At 34.8% G+C, this 17,910-nt stretch overlaps 1 protein-coding gene across 1 annotated transcript in view; it reads left to right on the top strand.

Annotated features, from left to right (window-relative positions):
- Window positions 1-440: 440 nt before the first annotated feature.
- Window positions 441-17,910, top strand: part of LOC133529617 (homeobox protein B-H1-like) — a 78,990-nt gene continuing 61,520 nt past the window's right edge. Inside the window, exon 1 of the mRNA XM_061867372.1 lies at window positions 441-1,552. Coding sequence (XP_061723356.1) covers window positions 760-1,552 — 793 coding nt within the window. The 5' untranslated portion in view covers window positions 441-759. The remainder of the gene's footprint in view (window positions 1,553-17,910) is intronic.

Below are 17,910 nucleotides of genomic sequence, written 5' to 3' on the forward strand. Positions count from 1 at the left end.
GAAAGTACTAACACTATATGGATCTCCCTAGATTCGATACTAATTAATTGAAAATAATGTATTGAATGAGAAAAGATAATTACCTAATAAAGATAATAAAGATAAAGGTAATAAAGATATTTAATTTACTTAATATTACCTTTCAAAATCTGCCAAATCAAAATAAAAATATTTTAGCAGTATTAAGTAGGTAATACTTACCTAATAACTTTTCGAAAATCCTTAGTATTTTAAAGAAATAAGTTTTAACTAGGTACCAATTTTTTTTAACTATTAATAAGTAGGTAACTACCTAAATAAAGACAAAAACAAAATATAAGTAGTTACTAGTAGAATCTCAATTCTATTTAAATTAATTTGCTTTAAAAATAATAACTAACTTGTATTTAATGGGTGATCAAGATAAAAGAACAATCTTAATGTATATAAGCAAGAAATTTTTCGTTGCAAAGTGCTTAGTTAATTTAATTATGTTACAATAAATTATTTTATAGTTAATTTTTATGTTCCTACAAAGTCCAGGAAACCAATAAAACTTTCCCACTATAATCTGTTTACAGTTGTAGATATTAACGCGGCAATTAACCCATAAACAATAAATGAAGGAAAGTGGCAATTTCTCTAGTGACAAACGTCGGCCTTATCGACTTGAATAATGGAGCGAGTAGTTAGACTCGCGTCTTCATCCCGGTAATTAACGAACTCCCCCTTCACCCCCACTTTATCCCCCCGCGCGCACCCAACAGAATTAATCACACCATGAATCTCGCCCCCCAATCCCGGGTCGGATTAAAAAGTTTTATTGGAGCCCTGATTGTGACAGCCCGACGCGCCTCGCTTCCGACCTCCCACCAATCACAGCCCGCTCGCCACGAAATACCTACACCCGATTGGTCGGCGCTTAACGAGCTCCGCCCATTCTCTCCGCCCGGCCCAGGGCTGTCACACGCCACGTCAGTTGACCGAGGCGCGTCGACCCGTCAGCCGTATCCCGCGTTACCGGTTGTGATCCGTTGTGCTACAGCGTGTGATGTTGTGAAAATGGAGGAGGAGTCGATGTCGGGACACAGTTGTTCGGAGGACGATATTAGTGTGGGTCGGCCGTCGCCGGCACCCTCGCGGTCGCCGTCGCCGCACGACTACTTCAGGCCGCTGAAGCGTTTAAAGATGTCGGAGCCGGCCGAGGAGAGGCGTGGGGAAGGAGTGAAGAGTTTCAGTATTTTGGACATTTTATCGCACAGCCCGCGGACGCCGGCGAGGATAGTGAGGCCTTGGGACGGAGCGGCGGCAGGGTTGGAGAGGTTACAGAGGTTGCAGCGGCTCGCAGGGGCTGCGTTGCTGGACGGCGAGCGCTGGCGGCTAGCAGCGCTTGGCCTGCTTCGGCCCCGGGAGGCCACAGAATGCGACTCGGTGTCGGAGCGGTCTTCCTCGGCCTCGGACTGCTGCTCGGAGCCGCGCCGGCCGCACCCGCAGAATGCCCCACACACGCCTCTTGATGCGCTGTTTCACATGACCAGCAAGACTTTTGAAGCCAACAATCCTGACAATGGAGGTAAGTTCCTTTTTTATCTTTCATGTTTTGTGTTAAGATTTTAACGCTTTAAACCAAAATCGAAATAAGCTTTTCCGAAAATTTGAATATTAAATGTTGTTTGAAATAATCCTTCTAATAAGAATCGTTGTTGAGTTTAAATAGGTGTTGACTGTTGAGATTGCCACGATTCGAGTTGTATATTATTTGCTTTGTTATATTTTTTAAGCTTATTATGTAGTTTTCACTTTTCAGCGAAAAACAATTACCTACCTACCTAAGTTTTCCTGAAAAAGCCAAGAAAAATTTAAATTTTGATAGGTTTTTTCTCTCGTTTGTTTAAAACTATGTGGAAACAGTCTTACTTTCGGCTAGTTCCCTGCATGTCTGCAAATCAATTTAAAAAGCACCTACCGTACTAGAAGCTAAGTATAATCTATTAGGCACTCGAAGTGTGTTGGATCACTTGGACGTAACGTAGTTACTAATCTTACTAGGTATGTTTTATGATACCCTGTTCCCGACCACTTGAGATTATTTTTATTTTAGTACAACTTACCTACTATGGTTGACGACGTAAATGGATTCTAAACTAGGCATTTAGCTACCTATTGTTATTTACCAGCAGACGAAAGAAATACTTTGCGATAGAATTATAAAACAATGTGAAAAAATGTAGGTACCAAAAGTGTGAGTCAATAGGTATTGAAAAATCAATACCTATTGACTTTTTACTGACAAGTTGGTACCTATAGGTAGGTAAGTAGATATCTAAATGTATAAACAAGAGTATTCGCGTAAATAAGCTTAATAAAAACTTTACCAAGAGGCCGATTTTTTAATTTCAAGCGCTTGATTTCGTCACTGTATCTATCTATCTGGGGAAAAGGGCGAATTCTCAGAATAAGAACTAAAGGTTATTATTCTGTGGGCGAATCGATATTTTTGAAATACGAGCATTAGAAGTTGGGAATCTAGTGGTATTGACCATACGTTTTCAATTCTATTAGTAGATCCCTAGTAGTGGAGATGTATTGAAGGGAGTCACACCAAATCGAGGACCACATCCTCACCTTAGGACCCCATCAGACCCCATTCTGAAAAAAAAAGCATATAATTTGTACATTGCATACCTATGCAATGCTCTATATCTATATTAAAGGCTATAAAAATAAATTTTAATAAAAATTCAATAGCCGTCAATAGGTAGGTAGCTATATACATATGAATAACTACCTAATTATGTTCCTACGGGTATTATGCTATTATCTAATAGAGCAGCATTTCGCTAACTATGGGTCGCGAGCGAATATTTATTTAATTTTAAATGCTTACATGTATGTACATAAGTCAGGTCTCAGGTAACAATAAAATTGTCTCAATAAATGATACCCATATCGGGTGTGGCAATGCTTCTTATAAATAAATACATTCTATCAATTATTCCTAATTATTTTAAATAATTACAATTCAGGTTTTCCTAGAAGACAAATAAATAAAATTGTATTCATTTGTCTTGCAGAAACTTTTCTACTGTATAATAGCATTTTTGTGTTAGGAACGACTTTAACTGTTTCATGAATGTAGTTTCATTTTCGGTCACTTTAATATAATATTAAGTGGGCCCTGGAACTACTACTACCTTCTAAAAATATTCTATTCTATTCTATTCTACTAGGGAATCTGCGCGTTATCAATAACATTTTATACCCCCTTTTTTAGGACGGCCAAAAGAGGTGAGCCCCAAATTTGGCAGTTTATGTTAGGTGGGTCGGAGTCCAGTCTACTTTAGGGACCACTGCTCTAGAGACAATTAGATCAATTCTCACAGATAATTTCGACCGCGAATCGTAGAGATTACCTATCCCTTTGGTGCGTTGTTTCATACGCTTACATTAATGCTGACTGTACCAGGCTACCATACAACACGAACAGTATAAATAAATGCCGGTCCCCAAATAGCCCCGAACGTGGCAGGAGCAACACAAACAAAACGAGACCGGCCGCTACTAATTGCTCTAATTTGGCCCATTCGCGATTAATTGACCTGATCCGATCTACGACCCATGAGACGGAAGAGAATTATGTTAGATGTTTGATATAAGTTATTAATTATATTAAGTATATACCTACTTCAGACACTTTGAAGAAATAATTATCCAAATTCATTCAGTAATTCAAAAAATAACTGAACTTAAGTAATAAAGAAATATATTCTGATCAATCTTAAACCAATCTTGTTGTTACAAAGTTACAAACCGATCTGTAGTTCGCAAGTCTCAATGTTTGTGTAAGTAGTAACAAAACATTTTGTTACTGCAAACAAACATTTATTGCAATCTAATAATTTAATTGATCCGTCGCGTAGGGCGATTTGAAAATCCTGTGTGTGTTAACCTAATATTTAGTATTGTAAGAATAGTAATAACACTAATAACTGAAACAAATACTTCAGAACGAAATAAAACACTTAGGTATTCCAAGTATTACAATTGAACTCCAAATATTATTAGGTAAGGTAGGTACTTATATCAATTTAAAATAAAATAAAAAATAATTTTGTAAGCTCTATAAGGCTTACTAAACTAATGATGTAACTACATAGTTTATTTATTAAAAAGTAAGGTGTCACATAAGTATGTACAGTCAAGTGCAAAAATATGTATCCAAAGAATCGTCTCATACGTCTCAATAAAATGGTATGGGACATATTTTTGAGTAAGATGTTGTACACCCATATTTTTACACTTGACTGTACCTAAACCTATTATGGTTGTTATAACCATTTTTAATGAAAACATTTAAAACACAATCAAATCATTCATAATTAATTAACAATTCACGAAGAAAAAATATAATTAAAAATAATAAAACCACCACTTCCACTTTTACCGGACAATTTAAAGAAGAATAAACCGAAAAAAAATATATTTTGCATGTTTTCAAAATCTCCAAAAATATTTATTATTTAATTTACTTTGTTTCGGTAGATTATTTATTTATAAATTGATAATGTATGTTAATGTAACTTAGTTAAAGATAATTTGTTTTGTGAATATTCTTACAAATTGTTGTTTAAGTATTTCTATTTTATTTATTCTATTGTATATCAATCCTATTTTATTTAGGAATATGTTTTATATAGGCAGGTACCTATATAATTCAAAAATAATATACGTATTATATAGTGATCTTCCTTGTGTTTCTTATCATTGCAATAGAAAATAAATGATGTACCGACCTACTTATTCTACACGTAAGTCAAAATGTACAGTACCTACCGATGCTTATTAACTTATTATCCAAATTAAGTGAGAAATGTCAGTAATACTAGTCTGACAAATACGTAACAACATAATATATCTATCCAGTAGAAATGCATTCATTTCATGCAAGCAATGTATTGATTTCTAATCGATTCTCATTTCCTGCGCATTTATAACCACACATTAGTAATGTATGAGTAATACTATTGAGTATGGATTTCGCAAAGTGGTAGTAAAATGAATAGCCAATATAAATTACTAGGCAGAAAGCATTCATTTGCGTGAATGTAATATTTTATTTGTATTTCGGTTAAAAAAATACGGTGTTTTGTGTGTTATCAGGCTTTTCAACACGTATTAGATTAGGTACTATGGATAGGTACGAGTATGTTCGTGATTTTATATCAATCTTTGCACCTAGGTAGCTAACAATAGGTATTTACGGGAAATATAGATAGATAAAACGTTTTGAATTTAGTAAAAACAAAGAAAAGGAAATGGCGTGCAGTTTATTTATTAGTTATCCCGCATTTTGATTTTCTATTAATTTATAAAATGGTACTACCTTACTGATTACTTACAATTAGTACGATCCGTCGTGGAAATGTCTCATTTTTTGCGCTACAAGTAAAAAGGGTGATGCAAATAACAAATATAAATCTACTGAATTATAATATAGCCAAGTGTTTGCTTTGTTTTCAATAAAATTATTAAATAGGTATGGTAAAATCCTAGCAAGACGGTTTCTACTAAAATAAGTAGCTTTACGAGTATTTTGACTACATCTATTATCTAGTAGCAACCGTCGGCATCAGTAACCAAGTAACTTCTCGTAGCATCTGTAATCCTGATACATTCATTATAAGTTTTACGAGTATTCCCTTCGATTACCGTTTGACGATGTACCTGGGTACGATTGTCTTCTTGGCTAAGCCCCAAGGTATCCAAGGTATCAAGGTATAACACCACCGACCGCTCATGTAGCGGCTTCCACACTTTCTATCCCACGTACTTCCCAAAATTGCAATGAAGATATTATTGATTACCGAACATGAAAAAACTAACACGTTTAATGCGAGGTCCGGTTGGAATAGGTGATTACGTCAAGATTACAGGGCGGCGGCGTAATTGAAAGATGCCGGACACCCCGAGCGGCAATTTCGGCCATTTTTTAATGTCATCGATGTTTATGCGTACGGAATTGTATTCAATGACTGTCATTATTTATTGATGAGTGCAAAAAATGTTTTAATTGTCAAATTTGAGTCTGATAGCGTCTGAATTTTAGAAGTAATTGATTCTGTAAGTCCTTCGTTTGATCTATAATCTATGGTAAGAGAGGTTTTAGTGCCAATTTTATAGTCTAAATATACCTATATCTGGCAAAACCCACTTCAACAATAGAAAACGGCGCGAAATTCAATTTCTCTTCGGGACAACAACACTTCGCGCTTACAATTTTTAATTTGTCTTTTTCTTCTGATGGAAATGGCTAGCCAAAACTATAATTCATAGAATAATTTGTTCAATTTCAAGAACTGTCGTTGAACTGTCATTAACAACAGCCAAGTTGATAGCTGTAACACTATTAATTTGAGAGCTTCCGAGTATCCCTCATTGCTGCCCAAATGAAGATAAATTTATAATTTCGGAACCAAAAATAATAAGAAGCCCCACTAATTCACCCCAAATGCATTTTAAATTAATGGTCATTTAAACTCGTAACGGACGGCATTCATAAAAATTAACCACTTAATAAAATAACACCAAATCAATGAACCCTCGAGAAGTTACACACGTCATCCCGAAAAAAATACGAACAATGTTGCACGGGTTGCAAAAAACGCTTTTGTTGCTCGCACAAAAGAAGACATCACAGGCTATTCTAAATTAGAGCGATATAAAAGGAAAGGCGTTGTCTATGCCCCATATGCTAGATTAACACGTTAGTCATTTGTCATTGCGCGGTCTGATTGAGGAAGCAATTTCTCGTTTTCTTAACGGAAATAACTTTTTTAACATCCCTGGACATTAGAGGTGTTTTATAGCATCATTATCATAGAGAATTAAGAGCAGGATATTTTATATCCCGCCGTGATACGTGTGAAAACAGGTCTATTAATTGTTGTATCCTTAATACTTATTAGTAAATTAGGAGAAAACGAGTTTTTATGACGTGACTAAATTTTAAATCCAGATCTTTGACTACCTCCTCAAAAATTAATTAAGTTCTGCTGTTTTAATTTTCTAAAACTTTTCAATATATTTATTTACAATCGTTTTTATTACTAGCTCAAAAAAGAAAATAAAATAGAAACAAACTGTTATATTATACTCGTAAATGAAGACTGAATTGTTTTTAAACTGAAAATTAAATATAGTAACATACAAAAAGACAATAAATTGTACCAAATCAAATTCACCGAAATTGGACTAGCACTCAATAAAATAAATGATCAACTAGCCTAGCCATAAAATAAAGAAAAAAACGCAATCAAAGCTCACCTTCGGTGTCGGCAGATTTAATATCCCACAAATATGGTTTAAATTATCTAAAATTATCTCATTTCAAAATGCGTTCAGATATCGAACATATTGTCTAAGTTTTAAGAGCCAAATTGTAATAACAGTTTTATAAAATCTTCATCTCAAGTAATTCCAACAATGCATCCTGTGAGGTCCGAATGTTCCCATTCGCTGCGCAAGCGCACTTGAGCCGATATAAGAAGATCTCTACATCCGTGACGACTATATGTAGTCGTACATTATGTTTATACTGGTTTGTACGGTCCGGTTTGCTCTCACTTGGTTGTTTATTGGAATAATCCTGCAAGGTGTCAGCCAGGTTATATTACCCCTATTATGAAAGGCAAAAAGCACCCGCCATTATATTGTATTATACAGGGTGTATACAGGGTGTGATTCGCTGAGTAATTGATTGTTAATGCTATCTATTTGGAGTTTTATGTTGCTGAATTGATATTAATGCAGCTGAAAAAACCGTTGATAATTGTAAACTTTATTGAATAGGAAGTTAATTAACTTTATGTTTAAGAAATAAATATTTTTACCTATTATCTTAGTAGTAAATTCGGAAAAGTGTCTACATAGGTTAACACAATTCTATTTTGTTTAATGAATCAAATTAAAACACATTGTTTATCAATAATAATGCTATTAAATTCTTATTGTTTTATCATATGTGTAACAAATTTAATAATAGTATTAATAATATACTTAATTCTACACAACAGTAAGCAGTGTCCGAACAGGTTTGCTTTAAAAAAAATGAGTGAGCACTTTTCTGGCAGTACTGGAAAATCTTAGTGTTTCTGCTTTGTACTTAAGTTCATCTGATTTCATATATTTTTATATATAGGTGTGTATGTTTGTTTGTGTATTTCTTATGATTGTATTGTGTTAGTACAGGTACCTAATTGCATCATCTATTCCACATGTTTTTGTACCGTCTACTACTTATCTGCTTTGCCTAAAGGTTGACTGGTAGAGAATGCCTTATGACATTAAGTTCGCCTTTTGTACAGTGTGTTTTCTTATGTGCAATAAAGATTAAATAAAATAAATTGTATTATTTTCTACAATTAAGTAACAAAAATATGGATTAAAAAACCAAAAGCAGCCTGTATATAGCATACCACCAGCCTCATAAATGCGCAACCAATAGTAATTTTTAATGTCTCATGACTTCAAAATCAACCGCAGTTGTGGACATGTGTGTATACTTACATCTACCATACGTACTATACCCATATATTTCTATATCAATAACATATGAAGGCATGCTTTACAATCAAAAAGGTACTAAGTCGCAAAACCACTTGCAATCAATTATCAACCTAAACACAAACAGATTTGGTTCAAAATTAATTGTATTTTTTTGTAAATTATATTTGTTCTTCAAACATATCTATATCATAGTAAAATTGCTGCATCTGGAACCGCTACAATATCACTTTCAATCAATTTTAAACCTAAACAGAAAGTCATACGCTTCAAAATCTAACCAGCTTCTTTTTTAAAGATTATCTTTTGTTTTACAAGTATAATATATCTACACCTTAATGCTATTCCAAGTCGCAAGGTGTGAGTAAGTCCTGCTCACTCGTAGGGGTGTGGGAGGGAGATAGTTAATTTAATTATATTATTCGGATCCTGTCCTATCTTGTCCATCTGTGAAGGTTGCGGGGTTATGATTACGATGCGCTCGAATGATTAGAGTGCACCTTTAAAAAAGTTTGACAAAAGTTAAAATAGCTAATAATAGCTATTAACTTAGAAACGAAATAGAACTCTGCGATTACACATTTACTTAGAATTTATTTAAAAGCTTGTATTGCTACTATTATTTCTTGAATTTATGAAAGGAAAGCCAAATAGCTGAATTTGTTGTCTAATCGATATCGATTTATCGATTAGACATAAAATCATGATGTCACTATGTAGAATCTTGCTCTGCTTTTCCGTAGTCAAGTTTTCACTGTCCTTTTGTTATACGTAGGTAACATAAAATATATAAGTATAAGTATTATATAACCAATCTAAAATTTACTCAACTTATTTTACTGCTAACCTTTATTTCAGTAAATTCAAGTATCTTGTAAAAAAACGGTTTTCACTCATTCAAATTGTTGGAAGTAATTAGTTGTCATAACTGTTCCAAATTTTAGCCATCTATGTCAAACAGTCTCTGAAAAAAAAACGCATTTAACCAATTTGCAAGACCGACGTGATCCCGTAAGTGCTCCGTGAACAAATTTTTATACGGAGCACTAAAAATACCTGTCTCAACGAAGAGAAATAACAAAATCTAAACACTAACTTCAAAATTCGGCGCACCTTGTTTTAGTGTGGCGCGTCGTCGGCAGCGGGTCATTATTTAATAACCTCGCATTTGGACACCCCTGCGCCGAATTATAGGGCAGTTTTTGTAAATAAACCGCGGGCCCTTTGAAGCCTTTATGTCGGCCCAAATTGATGTTCCGACACCCGGGCGGACATAGAGTAGGGACGGTGCAGAGTGGACGGCTCGGAGATATTAGTTTGTATTGGTTTAGTTGGAGAATTCCAATAAAGTTCCAGGCGTCCATAAGCTACGGTAACCGCTTACCATCATGCGAACTAATACGTATTTGCCACAGACGTAGGTATAAAAAAGCCCAGCTGTATATTGACGTTAAAACAGGATCCCCTGTCAGCTTATTTCCACAGCAAGCTATAAGCACTAGATTTCAGTGAGGACCTAACCTAAATTTAATTATTTGACATAAGCTTTTATCTCTGATGGAACTATTTATTCTTTCCACAGGCAACTAATACTCATCAAGACAATTCTAAAAACCCCAAACACAATTAGGTTACGTTGTTTTATCACATAGTTCCTATGGCCACCTCCTGTCTCCATCATCAGATCCGATCGATAGTATCATAATATTGCATTGTCACCGGACTTATACTTATGAAATTTTTCAGCTTCATTGGAAGTCGGGAAGTGGGTCAAATTTAACTTACAAGATTTGACCCGTACACACATAAATACATACTTACATGTATTGCAAGTTAAATAAAATCTTGTAAAAGGATGCCGATTAAAATTTTTACGTTAGACAATTTTAAAATGAGCTTATATAATTACAAAAGGTTAAAAAATATCACATTGATTTGAAAACCTCACTCTGCATTTGACTCAACTAATATGCGGCAGGCAAGTCATTTTTCTAGAATAACCATTTATGATTGTTAGCCGCTATTTTTTACTTCGTAACCAAATACATATCTAAATCTAGCTAAAAACACAAATCGATAGACATACATTTTAAAAACTGTAGTTCTGTACAAATAATAAATTTGATCAATGAATTGGCATAAAAAATAAGCATAAATTAAATTTAAGAGAAAATTATGATAAAAATGATCCCACCAACAACAATAGCTAAAAACTGCACCTTTCTCTAATCTCAGATATCGAGTCGATAAGTTAATCGATGCCTAATTCGAGTCGATTGATTTTTTCACTGGCAATTACTTCGCTTTGTGAGTTTTAGGTCAGGTGCCTTTTTAATTGGTAGATTATCGATAAAGGTTTTTGTCTTATGTGTTTGCCGTGGGTGGGACCTAATATGGCGGTTTAATATCCGGTTTTTAATATAGAAACAATATAAATTCTTTTCTTTGATGTTTGCGGTGACCTCTATATGGTTTGGCATATGTCAAAATATTTTTGCCTTGGGTTAATATCTTAATTTTTTTTCTATAGCTAATATGCAACTATGAATGTTCAGAAATATAAAAAATATTTTTGAGCTTACATTAAGGTAAGTACAGTCGCCATCCGATATATCGGAAAGGCCAAGGTGTCCACAAATATCTGACCACGCACTCTGACGCCTTGACAATAGAGGTGTGTTCAGATATTTGTGTGCACCTTTGCCGCTCCGATATATTTTATGGCGACTGTACCTACATATTCCAATACACATCACGGCTCCTTAGTGGCACCTTTAATAAAAAATGTGGTGAACAGTGAGGCAAATATTGAAATTAACTACTTAGGGCCACCATACACTAGTCTTTTGAGCGTCGCCGCGTCGGCGTCTATTCAGCGCGCTGAATGCAGCGCTATGGAAAATGGATGGACTTAACACGGTACAGCTAATACGCCGAAACAGTAGTGTCGAACCAGTAACGGTGCAGCAGTCGACATCCGAATGCCACCTTAATATTGTCTGAGTATTTTGTCTTTGAGACTCCAACATATTCATTAGGTGGGAACGAACCCCCGTCTTTAGTCCGTAACTGGCCCCTATACCACGACATATCGTCAGTGAACTAATGTATGTCCAATTGCTTCGCCGCCATTATCTAATCTCGCGTCATTGGACGAACCATTGTGCTGTCCTGCGCCGACGCTTCGGGTTTCTCTGTATTCAACGCTTCAAATTTTCAGTGAATACTTCCTTATTGTTGATTAATATTGTGCCAACGGACCAAACACGGACAAGGTATTTTATTAACGTTGATGCTGTCAGATGTGATGACATAATATGTCAAACTTGCCATAAGATTGAATTAGAGGCAATTTGAACTATATACTTACATAATATTCGTAGGTATGAAATCTGCTATGAGCGTGTAGGCATAACACATGGTATATTACGTAGCTCTATTGACAATAGGCGAGTATATTGACCTAGAAAATACATTTTTAAAGGCAAGGTAAATAACTCAACCATCTAAAGCCATACAAAAAGTACAAACCTTTTATTTCTATTCTTCTTCATTTTACAAAAACAAAATGAAAGTGAAACGAATAATTTCTAAATGTTTACGGCATACCACTGTCTTCAAATGTGTACCTATTTCTTCTTATATTTTAATTGAGTACACGCGTTAGAAACTCATACAATTGATACACTTAAAACATACTATACCATCTCCTTACCGACTTGAGTAAGAAAGAAAGTACAAGAAAAGGTATTTCGTTGACATTTATCTGCGGTTAGTCTGCGATAGGTAAAGTTAAACTTTAAGTGTAGTTTCCAGGTTTAATAGAGTTACTTTTATTTACCGTCTAAACAATGAAGCAAAATAACAAAACTCATTTACACGCGATGCTCAATGTTTTGGCAGGTGAAAGCCCAAATTGACGTATCATTTAGCAAAAAAATGAAAATACCGAGAAAATGAATATCGAAATTTATTTATATTATATGCCTATAGTCGTATACATACGCAAGAGCGATAGAGAGGCAGATAACAAAATTTCGATTTTTCGTTTTCGCGGTAAACCTGGGTAGAATTGCGACAAGCCTTATCGACCGGACATGTTAACGAGACAGAATGATGTGCCTTTGCCATTGTCCCGTTCTCTCACGCGATGTTAACGCGACATTTCCACTTAACCTCAACTACAGGTCAATTAATAATAATAATAATTCAGCCTATATACGTCCCACTGCTGGGCACAGGCCTCCTCTCATGCACGAGAGGGCTCGGGCTATAGTCCCCACGCTAGCCCAATGCCGATTGGGGACAGGTCAATTACTGGAGCTAAATCTGGATTTTGCGAGTAGATTAAGATCAACTAAACAAGAACAACTGCACCGAAATTTCCCATTCTTAGATATATGCCAATGGTGGAGAAATTATGAATGAATTCATTGATAAAGTTGCCCTGCAATTTTACGGCTGATGGTAGTGATGGTATAAACATGTAAGATTTCTAAGATCAAGTTTGCCATACATTTACTAGGGCGTACTTGACCTCAAAAAAACAGACAGACCATATCTACTTACACAAAAATTGGGACATGCAAACTATGTATTACACCGGCCAACAGGTGGTTTGTAACAACAAAGTCCGTTTCAGGATCTTGATCAAAATTTGTCTCTTTTTTAGTAAAGTTTAGTTTTTTTTTTTGATTAGGTACTCAATGAGTTCGGCTAATACTTTTTTCAGTGTTAACGCAACTCAAAAGTAATAAAAAATGGTCATTTTGTATTGAAATATCTACTATGTAAAGTGCAATCTTTGGTGTCCGAAGTTGAGTGGATGTGATCACTGATCATATCATAGCTCATGATGGCTCGCTTGACAAGAAAAGTCTTTAAAGTAATGATGTGCAATGGAGCCAGTATTGTATTATTTATATTGTACTTCACACAATAGATAATAATAGGTGTATTTTGTTCAGGATATTGTCTTTTGTCCCTATTCAGTAAAGTATCAGAATAAGATAATTAATATCTTTGATTGTAGGCTGCTTTATATTAAAAACACATTTTTGTATTGTGATTTTAATTACTTAGTTTCATTATTGTATTTAAAACCTCTTACAATTCAAAATGTAAGTAAATTATGTATAACACTAAAGGCTAATTTCATGCACTTTTCATACGTATTCTTCATTTTCTATAAAAAAAATTAAAACTCTTGATATAATTACGACATATGGAGCATCTTTTCATATAAAATAGGTCAATATGTTTCAAAAACCACATTTAATAAAATAATTCCACGTTTTATAAGAATCATAAGGGATCGCACCTCAGGCGCGAAGTAACAATAAAATATATTTCAAAAGACGATTCGAGTCTTCACTTTCCAAAAATTAAAATATTTTGCAATTCAACGAGAAACCGCACTATAAAATATTAAACATTAATGCGATTACAAAGTACCAAGTCGTGTATCGTGAAGGAAAACTGCATTGAAAGGATGATTCAATAATTTCAATAACACATTCTTTATGCCAAGAATTTCGATCTTTTCTTTGAAGAAATGTGGGTTGGGTGAAAATAACCGTAATTTATTTTTATGATCAAACCGATCGTTTATTGTCTGTATGTTTGTAGGTACTCGTACATTCGAATACTACTGCCATTACAAAACGCAAAAGTCAGACTGAACACATTTTATAAACACACAATTTTGTAAACATGATCTTACATTAAAATTTAGATACAGTCAGTATCAAAAGTAATGGATACTACGCGTCCACCCCACCCCACACTACCATCTCCCGAGCGTCGGCGTCTAGTCAACTCTGGCTGTACAGCCCGCGTAGCCACGTGCCTATTGTTCAAGCTCCGTGGCGAACGAAACGCGACTATCACAGTCGCACTAATAAAGAAGAGTGATAGAGAGAGTTCACTACGATACGCTACGGAGCGTTAACGATTGTAACGATGGCTAATAAGCGGCCTCTTCGACGCTAAGTTGGCGCAACTGCGCGGCGGCGACGCCATTTTCCACAGCGCTGACTAGACGCCCACGCTAGTATGCGATGGCCTTAATAGCCTTACAAAAAGAGAGATGCCTTTATATGTAGAATAATTAGACTGTGACAGATACTTTTGAAGGTGTCAGATACTGTGACAGATATGTACCTACTGGCAAACTGTAGAGATCTCTATATTTTAGAAAAGTATACTTTTGATGTAGATTCGGCAAGAAAAGTTGAGGAACATGAACTTAAATAAGAACAAGAAGATTTATCCCACACCCCTGTTCTGTCAGTATTGAAGGAATCTGAATTTAATACATACATTTTTTAATTATTTAATTGATTGTGGGTTATTGTGGTCTTCCATGCTTTCAAAACATAAAAAAGTCACTTTCATTCTAAAACGTTATTGCAAACGTTTTATGATGACTGCTAAAAGTAAGTATTTAAAATATTTCAATCAATTTACCTACTTTATATACATTAAATTTATCAATCTACCAATAAACACTTTCTAGAAAACGAATACTATCTCAATCAAGCTATAAAAACAACGCAAGATAATTTAAGAAATTCTCAAGTACTTACAGCTTTATGATTGTAATGGTCTTTAACTCTTTAATTTCTAACACTCGATAAGCCGATAAGGAACCAAAACAATGGTAGCACATTAATTGAATTATGTTTACAAATCGCCTCGTCCAGGCAATCTGTTGCGGCGCTCTGATTGGTCCACTCAATCCACTACAATGGCGACCAACTTATTAACAAATAGGTAAACATACACGATATCAATTTAGAAATCTCTTATCTAAATCAAATAAGCTCTTCCATTAACAACCTTATTCAACTAAAAATAGAGTTTACGTTGCTGTAGGAACAAAAATGAAGAAATGTGGCTTAAACGCTAAGCAGGCGACATTCTGAAAAACAAAAAAATGTCAAGTCGTCTGCAAGAGCTAAGAAATTTAAACGCTATGCCAACGGATTAAGATCGTAACTCGAATGGGTATGGTTTTAGAGTTAGAACATTGTAGTTTTGAGTGAGCAATGTTAATCAGGTGCGGAGCGTTGACAAACGCTAGAATAATTAAAAGCGTTTGCATTTGACACGCTAACATGTAAGCGATTAAATTAAACAGTTTGTAGTGTAACTGAAACCTAAGCAGGAATAAGTTTTAATATCTTTTGGGCATTTACAACATTTTACTTATTATACTAATTTTTCGTAGAAGTGTAACACCTGTCTTCGGTAACTATAGATACTTACCTAGTCTATGATATTCCTATAGTAATGCGTAGTGCCCACCAAGAGCCGCACCAAGCTGCATGACATGTGTATTGACAAAGTGTGACAATATCATCATGGATAGTTTAAGTATAATAACATTCCCTCACTCTGTCCTGTTTGACATAAATACGATGTAAACCTTAGTCGGATTGTAGCTTTTAATGTGTCTATAAGAGTACAATGATTTAATTGCGATAGTAAGTTTTCCCTTAACTTAAAAACTGAAGAAAAAATATTCAATTGAAAAATATAATTATTTAAAGAAAAATAAATTGGAAAATTTTAATAATAATCAAGGTCATTTTGATAAGTTGATAAAAAAAAATTGAGGATAATTGTCATTTATGTTAAGTATCTAAGTTTAAAGTATAACTGAAAAATAACTTGTCAATGAAGTTTCTATACGCTTACTAAATACCAAATAATCACATTTTTAAATTCTTCATTAAGAATCCAAAGACATTTTGACATAAAATTATTATGATTACAATAACCACCAGCCTCTGTCCACACCTCCGCGTTGCGTTAAGCATCAAGCTGAACACGGTGTTTTATAAACGGAATAAATTAAACAATTAGAGGAGATTGCTTTCGTCAGCCGTCAGCGTGTTTACGCCTTGCGAAACGCTTTTCATTACTGCCGCGGTTCTGTGGATGAACTGTTACTAAACCTAAAAGCACGTAGAGACTCTGCATACCATGTGCTATGGCAAAGAGTGGCGATGTCATCATGAATATCAAATTTCTATAAAAACATCACATTGTAAACCCTCGCTTTGAAGTCGATGCAAAGTTAGCTTAAAGGCATATTCGAATTTTACTTATTCGATCTGTTTCCGATATGATATTGATCTGTCAGTGTCACGGTATAATTAGGTCATTGCAAATACTGAAGAATGTCGGATAAAATCATTAATAAATTAAGTCTATTTTGGAATTACCCGACAATCTGAAGGATGTATTTGGAATGACTTGAATACACAGCTTACAATCACATTTTAATGTTTTGCTCATGTGGGTGGGCATTTGCTTTGGCTTGGTGCGCGTCGTAATATACAGATCATTATAAGAGATGGCACACCGCTTGCGTGACGTGTGCGTGAATGGCTACAACATTTTTGTGCACGTGCATATATATGCACACGCAGCCGGCGTGCTCTGGTCTTAAGTATCTACAACAAGGACGTATGGCGTTCTGCGAAATTGTTTTCCTACTGAGTCAGACTTCATGACTCACATGTTAATCAAATGCCTCTTTAGGATCATTTTGGGTTGTTGACTGGATGATTGTCGGCCATCTTGGCCACTTAGTCTCGTACCGGGTCAACTGACGCCTTATGGTACAATTTATATAAAATTAAACGTTTTTCTGATTTATAAAATGTTACCACCATAACATACAAAATAGGGCTAAAAACTCTAAGATACCTAGACCTAGACCTAATGCCAAGTCAGGGATGAGACGTCAAAGTCTAGTTGATGCGATTAACAATCCGCAAACCTTGAAATTTGCAATTTCCATCCATCCGGTTACTCAACCAAAATCATGAAAGGAAATAATTTAAAAAATATTTTAATTTATGCAATTTTAAGTAAAAACACTATTATATAGATTATAAACTGAAAGAAAAACTCTTACTGGCCACTGTTGTTTGCTTAGTAACTTTTTCTTTCCTATATGACATTTATTTCAGTTTATTATTAATATTTTGCCAGGATGAAACAAGAATTTGTTAGAGCCCTACTCGCCCTGGGTTAACACGGCACCGTGCGGCTCAGCGTCAGCGTCAGTTGGAAAACCGAATGGTTGCGTTGCGTTACGTTTGCAACACAAACCGCATTCAATCTCGACGAGGAACTGATCCGCTAATTGTGAGACCCTTCTGAAAAACGGATAACTATTTATTCTATTATTACGGAATGTAGGTTAGAAAAAACATAAAATTTGATTTGATATTAATGAGAATTATTAGGACAAGTAAGAAGGCTTGAACTCACTACGATGACTATTATTTTTGCTTTAAAGGGATTCAAGGATTTAAAACATAACAACGTTTTAATTACGTAGTGCTTAAGGAT

The sequence above is a fragment of the Cydia pomonella genome, chromosome 21 (assembly GCF_033807575.1).
Source record: "Cydia pomonella isolate Wapato2018A chromosome 21, ilCydPomo1, whole genome shotgun sequence".
NCBI lineage: Eukaryota > Metazoa > Arthropoda > Insecta > Lepidoptera > Tortricidae > Cydia > Cydia pomonella.